Source organism: Cyprinodon variegatus, unplaced genomic scaffold (assembly GCF_000732505.1).
Source record: "Cyprinodon variegatus isolate N-32 unplaced genomic scaffold, C_variegatus-1.0 Scaffold275, whole genome shotgun sequence".
In the NCBI taxonomy this organism is placed as follows: Eukaryota; Metazoa; Chordata; class Actinopteri; order Cyprinodontiformes; family Cyprinodontidae; genus Cyprinodon; species Cyprinodon variegatus.
In genome coordinates, this window is record NW_015150728.1 from 134,598 (window position 1) to 144,399 (window position 9,802).

Consider the following 9,802-nt stretch of genomic DNA (forward strand, 5'->3'; position numbering starts at 1 on the left):
CATGCTCGGATAGGCTGGTATCGGCCAGTATCGGCATCGGATCGGAAGTCCAATAACAATATCGGTATCGGATCGGAAATGCAAAAACCTGGACCGGGACATCTCTAATATATATATATATATATATATATATATATATATATATATATATATAGTTTTAGTTTCACCTGGTTTCATTTAATCAAAAATCTTCTTTAATGAACCTTTGGCTACCTGATTATTAATTGATCAATCTAGCAAATAATTGACAGATTCATCAATTTGCTAAATAACTGTTAGTTGCAGCCCTACAAGCAACATTTAGTTGAACAATATAAGTCAGCACATAATCTAATGTCATGCTTTTCTCCAATTCCCTCCAAGTTGTGTTTTTCATCTTTGAAAAATGGTCAGTTTGCCAAAAGCTACTTTCAGGCACAGATGCATCGGCAGCCAGTGCCCCAGCGGATATTTTTTGTACTGTGTTGGTTATAAAGTATGCAGTTAGTATATTTACATCCACAAAATTTGTTTAGGTGCAGTGGGCTTTCATCTGAATAGAGGAACTTTGATGTGCAGAGATGAAAAATTTCCCTCAGTCAGCTCCAGAAGAACTTGTACTTCCACAAAGGTGGTTCTTAGTGTTGTGGGCAATCAGTGTTGATGGGTCCTAGGCTGGTCCACAACAATTCCTTTTTAAACATCAATATTTGTACTAAAATATTGTTTCTGTCATGATTTGTGGACATTAAGATCTAAAGAGAACACCCTTCTCATGGTCAGACCATGTAATTTTGTGAAAGGGTGGAGTAAACTGGTCAGAGTAAAAAGAAATATGCAAGAGGGAATCACTCCAGTGGCTGGTAGTTGGACGGTATTTGGCCTAAAGTTGGAGGGAAGCTGTCTGCCATTCGGCTGCCGTTTGACTGGGAAGGGCCATTTTGAATGGCTGCTACTGTATTTCATTTCAACTGAGCCAAATTTGATGGAGATCTTTAGACTGGCATGTTTACAAGACATTTTGTCCACAGATCAGAATATTTACAGCCATAATAACATATCTCAAGTCATCCTGATTAGCCCTGATGTTTTTTATGAGAATCTGACTAAACTGACTGCTTCAAAACAGTTTGCATTAACAAGCATCAGATAGCAAAGAGAGAGATGGAAACAGGAAGAAATGCTGTGTTATGGTTGGGGGGCAGGGAGACGGCACAGAAGGCAAGACCAGACCAGACAGCCTCTTATCTTCCTGACCCATGTCTGAGTCTGTGTGCGTATGTCTGTGTAAAAGTGAGTGTTCCCCTATCCCAAGCCAGACAATAGGGAAGGCCCTGAGCCTGATTGGGGTCAGCTGGTGGCTGACGAAGGGAGGAGGAGGAGGTGGTGACTGAGGGAGATGGGGGTGGGAGGTACGTATCAGACACCACTGTCTGATTACTCTGTCTGGACTTGGAATAGAACTTGTAGAAAATATACACACAAAAACCCTGAATCAGGAGGGGGCTGTATTGCTATTGATCAAACAGGAGCAGAGAAAACAAAAAAGTTGCACAAAAAATATTTGATAGGAAACCACCAGGTGTCAAGCATACATTTTGGTACAAGGTACTGAAAACCCAGTTTGGCTGTGAAACATTGATTTTACTACATGGCCTGAGAGGATGACGACAGATATAAAGCACCTGCATTAAAATCTCTAACAGCCTTAAACTCAACTGAGCATGATCTTGTCTCTCTCGGTCTGAGCTCGCACCAGTGTGACCTGCAGTTCAAAGGAAGATATAGTTTCCAAAAGTCTCAGCATCTCTGAAATCTTCCTGTGGTTCCTACGTCTGGTGGAAAAAGAAAAGCCAAAAAACCCTCTCATTCAAAAATCTCCTGGACAATAACAACAGCCCCAATGATGTGCGCAATGTTTAGGGTTTATTACAGTTATACTTTTCTAGATCTCCAAAATGTGTCCCAAATAAAATAAATAAAAAAATTGCTATATTTACAGACGTAATCAAGACGGCCATCAGTAGAAACAGAACAGAAATGCACCCGAGCAGAGATATGAGAGGAGCTGTAGATAAAACTCTTATCTTATGGAGGTGTGTTTTTTCTAAATTCCTAAAATATGTTTTCCATCACGATTGTGCAGGTTTTTTTTTTTGTATGTTCATCATCCTGTGATATTTTAGCATCTAGAGGGAACCAACTAAGGCACAGACTGCATCCAAACCAAAGGGCAAAAAATTCAACTCACAACTTCTTCACAGTGAGAAGGACAACTTCTCATCAGATTATTATAAAATAATAATTATATCCTTTTAAAACACAGAAATAGAGTAGCTCCGCCCAACGCGCGTCAGACACACTTTTGCACCGCGCAGCTAGAGCAGCAAAGCTGCTTCAGCCGCGCGTCAGAACTAACTGGTACAAGCAGCAAAAATGAAGCAGCAGATGTGTGAACGTAGCATTACTTTAAACGGCCGGTTCACACCGATGTCGAGCGGCTGAAGTTCCTTTGTCAGACCTCCCAGAATAACAGCTAGCACAGCGTTCATTTGTTTCACCATATTTTTCACATCGGCTGTGAGATGGGCACGCATGGAGTCACAGATTAACAGCGATGGTGATGCATGGAAAAAAACCACCTGGTCTCCTTACATTCACCTCCTTCAGCCACTCTTTCATCTCCTCAATGAGGAGATGAGGAGTTCTGCATAAAGCACATACCTGTTCTTTTATACACAATCCATGCCCACACTTCCCCCTTTAATGTTCTCATGGTGGTCTCAACGACACATAGGGCGCACCACACCATAGGGCGCGCCGCACATTTTGAGGGAAAAAAAAGACGCTTATATGCGCCTAATAGTCGTGAAAATACGGTAACTATCCTTCATTTAACAACTGTTTTCTCGTTCTTCTCTGTAATTCAAACCAGTGCCGTTCAATACCTGCTCTATTGTTACACATGCAGTAATAAGGCTCTACAATTCTGTCTGTTTAGCTCTATGCTGTGCAGTGGCACCAACAGTGGATCCTACTGGCTACCCTAATCGCCACCCCACTCACCAGTGGGAATTGTAGTGGCACCGCTTTAGCATTTCATCCCATTATGCTCAGCCAGCGACATAACATAAAAGAAATCACACGGTAGATGTTTACTTAAGTCTTTATGATATCTACAGGCAGGTTTACCACAATAGTAGATCCAAATCCTGAAATCACGTCTTTTAGTGTCAGTGTGCCACCTTCCGGAGGTGCCACTGATGCTGTGAGCTATGCCAGTAGAGGACTTCACCAGTGAAATTCACCAGAGCTATAGTTAAACTGACAATGCCTCGTACATGGCAGTTGGATGTTGGAATACATCGGGTAAAAGTGGAAAAAAAAGTTATTCCACATCTCAGATTCCTGATCCTCCACGGACGGGTTTGTCGTTGGATTGCCAACTTGAAGAGGGAGGATTTGCCATTGATCTTCTGGCCAGAGAAAAAACACGTAATATGTAGCCAACATTTGGAAGAAGAATGTTTTCAAGATGACTTGGATAATAGCGCGTTATGACAAACACCAGATACAGCAATGGGACTTGATCAACAGCCGATACCGCACCGTGACGTCACAAACCAGTAGGTGGCAGTAGTGTTCTTTGACAAACATGGATGCCTCCAGTAAAGCACATTCAAATGAAATAATTCTTAGTTAAAAAAAAAAACATAATTTATAGAACAGTATGTCATAATTTCACATTTTAAGTCTCTATGTTTAAAGAATTTGCTAAACAATCAGATATTCTGACCGTGTCTACTCATCTGCTGCGGCCATTTGACCTTCATGGACTAATGCTAAATATTTCCTTGTAAATCATTAGAAAACGGTTGGCTTCTGATAATTCTCCAAAAAAGCGATTTTGAGATGCTGCTTAAAGCATTTCAGGTCCTGTACTGAAATGATCACAGAGGCTTTTAAACAGCCCCAGAAGCAGTGCCACGTCACAGGATTGTTTTCCATGTAAGCCCCCTGAAATCCAGGGAAAACCCTACTAACCACTTGAAGAGACATGCCATTATTCCTCTGTCTGGGTGTTCCTGCTCACATAAACAAACGGATTAAGAGAAAAACAGCGGGTGGTACAGCATTTGTTTGTTTTTTTATCCTTTTGAGCTTGTATTGTTTCATTCGATGCTCTGCACCGTTTGTAAATTTCAAAGCAGAGAGGTTCATGGAAGCTAATAAGCATGCCAATCATTTGATTTGTCTGTATGTAAAAAATAAAAAAAATAAAAAAAACAGGTCAACAACAAGGGGGGGTAAAAGCTGCCTTTGTACTGTCTGCCAGCATGTTTGGAAAACAGCATCTTGTTTGACTGTAATAGCTCCAATCCATGCCTACAGACATGGAGTCAGAAGAAAGGAGCTCTTTAACATCCCAGACAGCCCAAATGTGTGTAAATAGATGCTGACCGAGACATCAGACTACTAGACCCTCCCCCCACCTCCATCCTCCTACAGCCATCCCCGTCATACACTTACTTGACGGATGGCCTGTCTTCCAACACACTAAAAATACAAATCTGTCCCAGTCCCAGGGGCATTTTGGGAACTCGGGGAGTAGGTCTGGACTGTGGCTGTGAGTGTGATGGGGGAGCAAAATCTAGACACAAAAGGAGTCCTAGCAGCAAGTGATGACACTGCTGGCTTGGAGTGGAGAGCAGAGAGAACTAAGCTAACCAACTGTATTTTCTAATATTGTGTTAAGTTCAGATGGTGCTTCTTTAAGTTACCCTGGACCAGAAAAGTAAAGAAGAGTTTAAACTGTGAGTTTTATTCTCCAGGAGGTTTTAAACAGTGAGGGTCGTCAAAAAAATGTTCACAAACACCAGACGACCCAGCAGCAAAATTGTAAAATTGCTTCCCTTTTTTTTTTATACATCAACATTTCCTGGAACATCTTTTTTAAAGCCAGAGCAACACATTCAATACAGCTGATTGGTTATTGTTAAAACAAAAAGTTCCACTACTGTTTTATATTACGATAATGATCAGCCGCTGCTTTTTATAAAGAATTAAGATTGGTTTATGCTCGACGCATCAACACCTCACAGAACAAGACAAGTGCTGGTGAAGATTCTCAGTCATCCAGGTCATAGAAAACATGCATCCGTTCCAATTTGCAGTTTTCTAAACAAAAACAAGGCTTTGTTGGGCTACTGTATAAAGTCTGGAACTCGACTTAACTTTGGTAACGGCACCTAACAAAAAGAAGGCTCTGAAAGCAGTAAGAAATTCCAATTTCCAGCCTGAGATGATACCGCATGATTTCAAATAGCTGAACCAACATCTGGCTAAGACGCTGTGCCCCCGACCAAGATCCACTGATAACAGCTCTGTTCCATTTCTGTCAACATGAGGAACTTTTAATTATCATCCCAGAGCACCAAACACACATAGAAACATTAGAAACCGTGTCGTTTCTTTGACCCCCCACTAGTTAGCAGTGTCTTCATGTGTGGCTAAAAGCACCAGAGCACCACTTGTAGGTCGTACCACGCATGTTTCAGGTCTACCACTAAAAGGGAAGTCAACCTTTTTAGAGAAAACAAATGGTTTACACGAACAGGGAGAGTTACTAATACATTTTCAACACCTTTCTGTTTTGACCGTAAAAACACTGCTGTGTCCAAAAGGCCTAAGTTTTAGACAGAGTTAACAAGAAGCCATGTGGATCTGAGTGGAGATCTCAGCCAGCTGACTCCAACATCGGCTACATAACACAACTTACAGGGCAGGCTGTTTCCTCTAGGCGCTCCGCTCCCACCAATACATAACCTCTTAACCTCCACCTCATTTTGGGAAATTCTCACCTATTTAGGATACCCAAATGAAAAAGCAAATAACTTAGGAACTGTAAGCCCAAATTACATTATTTTAAAGCTAAAACCTTCTAGTTTCTGAGTGTGTTCAAAATGTGTAGAAGATGAAATTTCATTTTCAATAGCTTTCCGAACATTCAAAAAGTCATATCTATTTATTATTATTGCCATAACAACAATTTAGGGCTATTAGTTGCCATTTTCAGGACTTAAGTGTTTCATTTCTATTTAGGTATTTTACATTCAATGTTTTAATGCCCAAAATCGATTTGTGTTTTTGTTTTAAAAAAGTTTAAAGAAATGGTGAAGTGGACATCATTAAACATTTTGACTAAATGTCCTCATTACCAACAGAACATGTTTTCATTAAATTCTGTCTTACAGATGGAAAACATTTCCCTCTCTATACTGCCTCTATGTTTGCAATTAACCCAAACCAAAAATATAAAAACACTTATTTTTTTTATTGTTTATCATAAGTTACATCATTAATCTTAACATTATCAATCTTCATTGCAACCTTTCCCGATATTTGCAAACCTGATGTAGCTCTAGTAAAATGCAAAACATTATCATTTATTGTAGGAGGTGAAAATATTTATTTTACATAAAAATAACTTGTTGGCAATCAGAATTGTGTAAGAGATGATTTTATAAGCAAGGGCGTTTAAACTGAAGATACTGACTGTGGGGTAGATTTCTTCTGATCTTTGGTTGAATTTGGTTGCTGATTCTTTTTACTAAGAGTCTTCAATAATCCATTTTACAATAAGACATAAAGAAAAAAAAAGTCTAATTGAAAGGAAAAGAGAATTAGCATTGGGTTAAACAGAAACGTCCTCACAGAATTTCCCCACAGAAAGATAAGGCTTTAGAGAATGAAGGCAACAGAAAGTGTCGATTTTAGATTAAATAGCTTTGGAGTGAAAAATGTTTGCTGAATACAGGCTTGTAAACTCACCCAGTGGGTACCAAACATTCACAAAACACAGCAAGCAGGCGTGTAGTTTAAAAGCCTTCCCCATCTGACGCGTAAGTGTAAGTTAACATCCAGGAAAGCTCACCTACAACTGCTCGACTTTGCGACTCCTTTATATTTCAACTACAATGTGAACATAGCAACAGCCGGGGAAGAGAGCTTCCAACAGGAGCCCTGCCTTTCAAATCCCACATGAAAACCAAATGTGTGGGAAGGGGTTCAGCCCCTGGCCGTGACACCCTGTTTGACTTGTGATCCTTCTATGTTCGAGGTCTCTTTCAATTTTCCTTGTAGAAAGAAAAGAGTAAACTTACAAGCGATACGGCTCGCTCTGGCTTAGGGAAAGAAAGAAGGGAGAAAAAAAAGGAGAGATGAGACTGACTGTAGCTCTTTTCTTTAGCCAGATAAATCATCAAAGCATGAGCTGCATTATTCAGCCCTGCAGTCTGCATGACAACACAGCCGACAAACAAGAGCTCTTTTCAAAGCAGACGGCCACTACAGCAGGGCAGCACTATTTCAAACCACTTTTGAAAGGAGCTGCCTCAAACTAGTGAAACATTCAGACAGCCAAACTTGCTGAAAATAACCAGTAAGGTATTTATCCCAAAGCACCCACATACATGCAGCCCTGAAAGCTCTACAGTTTCTGCTTCCTGTTTGAAGAAGTCAAGTCATCCCTTAGCCTCCCACCTTCCATCCATCCCTGAATGAACTAATTAGGCCTGCTGCTGCATCGATGGACATGTTCGTGTGCCGGTTGATGTGTATTTTTCCTGGCAAGCAGAACCATGGAGCAGCAGAATTGAGGAACACCGGCTCCTCAACTAGATGCACTCGTTCTTGGTTACAATGTGGCGTCAGCACTACCACACTCAGCTGCCAGATCAAAATCTAATATCCTGCCTTCATCTCATGTTGCCCAGCTCTGGCCTCAGCACCTATGGAAATTACACATCACAGTAATTCTGTCTGTCTGTGTTAGACTGGCAGTCAGTCAGTCAGTCAGTCAGTACATACGCCTGTCTGGCTGGGGAGGTGTCTGTTCCTCTCTGTCAGTACTTGTCTGGCTGACTGGTTATGAATCCTCCCGCCTTGTCTGCTCTGTCTGCTATGTGGTCCTCTCCTGTTTGTTTGCCTTTGTCTGTCAGTGGATCTGCCACACTGCCAGCAAATACCCCCCCATTCGTGTGTGTGTGTCCTCTGCATTGCTTTGCAGCCTGTCTGCTCTCCTGAACGCCCTGCCTCGGCCATAAACAGGAACATCTGCAGTGGATCAAGAAGGCAGCCAGCAGCAGGATAATGATAGTTTCTCTCTGGGCTACTAAGAGCACAGACATAACATACCATTCCAGCGTTTCCTGTCTGCGCTGACAGGCAAACTATTTAACCCTGTGCGCTCATTTCTCACAGCATATGCGCCACTTTAAGGGCGAAACATGTCAAGAACACTCCTTATAAAGTAATAACTAATTTAACTAACTGCAAATGATAATGCTATGCAGCTTTTACACCAAACATACGGTGATGTGAATAGTTAGCATTCTTAGTAGCTTTCTATGTTGAAAACAATAATCTTTATCGAGTTTAGGGGTAAAGGTTCCATGAAGTTGGCCTAAGTTTGTTCCAGACAGAGAGGACAAACTGCCGGTCCTAAAAGAGGATTTTTAGATTTTAATGCGAGGAATATTAAGCCCTGCGCCGAGCTGTTCAACCATGTTGGATAAAAATCAAGTCTAATATGTTGTTGCTATGTGGTAAAAGAAAACGCATTAGGGCAATACAGTCTGAGAGTAGCTTTTAAGGCCAGGAGACCGTGAGAGGAGCAGCGAATGTTACTCACATATCTCCATTCCCTGTGGCTGGGAAGCGGTGCAGTTGCAGGAGCAGGTGACATTGGAGTTGCCAGAGCCGCCAGGGGCCGTTACGTTTTGCATGGGGCTGGGCAGATCGGGACACCGCTCCGGGGAGAGAGCCGCCGCCACCTCCGCCGCCGCCGTCGGGACACCCCGACGGAGAAACAACAGGAGGAAAAACTTCCAGGCAGCGGCAGCGCGCGGGCTGCCGCTACGAGTAAACTCCCCCGACAGCCTTCGCTCTTACTGTCACACGTCTCGTCTCACGCCATGTTTTTTACAGCGCAGCTCGGACAGAGAATTAGAAGTAAAACTCAGGCTAGAGCCATCGCTTAATGCGCTCTGGCAATGGCTCTTCGTCGCCTTCCTCCGCTGCTGAGAGCAGTTGTCTGTGCTCTGTTGGTGCGGAGCAGAAGCTGAAGGCTCATGCCCCGCCCACAAGTGAAAGACGTTCGCTGCGGCCAATCAAATTTCTCCATGGGACGGACTCAGTCTCTGAGAAGCTGTTACCTTCAAGGACGCAGAAACAATCAGAATTTCAATTCAGACCAATATTTTTCAAATGATTTATTATGGCTTTATAAATGGTACTTTTCACTGCTAAGTCGCTGCTAAAAATCACTAGCTTCGGAAAGCTTCATAAACGAAATTTCCCTTTGTATAAACACCCTGTATATACAAACTGACAATAAAGGTTGTTTAAGTCATTACAAAATGAGTTTATTGTTTTACATGCTCTGTGGATGATAAAACGGAAATTATCATCTATTGCCTGTCAAAGAAATCAAGCAGTAACCGACTGTTTGAAGAAGTCAAGGACTAGACTAAAACCTTACACACTCAGAGACTCTGGAGTAAAAATTCCAGTAAGTTCTGGAATGAAAATTACAGAACTAACCGCACCAATATGAAATTAGTAGACTTCACAATTGGTGAATAAATAAACAGTACGTGAAAGCACCATTAGGATAATCCTAGTTCTGTGCGGGCCTATCTGTCTGGGTAAAGGGGCATGTTTGTGTGGTTTAGTCTTTTTTTTTTTTTTCTCTGTAAGCGTAAATATTTCTGTTAATGCGAATTTGTGTCAGTGGTTGGGGTTTGGAAAAGGCTGACCTGAG

At 41.8% G+C, this 9,802-nt stretch overlaps 1 protein-coding gene across 2 annotated transcripts in view; it reads right to left on the minus strand.

Annotated features, from left to right (window-relative positions):
* Positions 1-9,064, minus strand: part of ldlrad4 (low density lipoprotein receptor class A domain containing 4) — a 45,095-nt gene extending 36,031 nt beyond the window's left edge. For both annotated transcript variants that reach the window (XM_015383071.1, XM_015383070.1), the window contains exon 1: positions 8,672-9,064. In XM_015383071.1, the coding sequence (XP_015238557.1) occupies positions 8,672-8,765 (94 nt within the window). In that variant the 5' untranslated portion in view covers positions 8,766-9,064. The remainder of the gene's footprint in view (positions 1-8,671) is intronic.
* Positions 9,065-9,802: the final 738 nt, after the last annotated feature.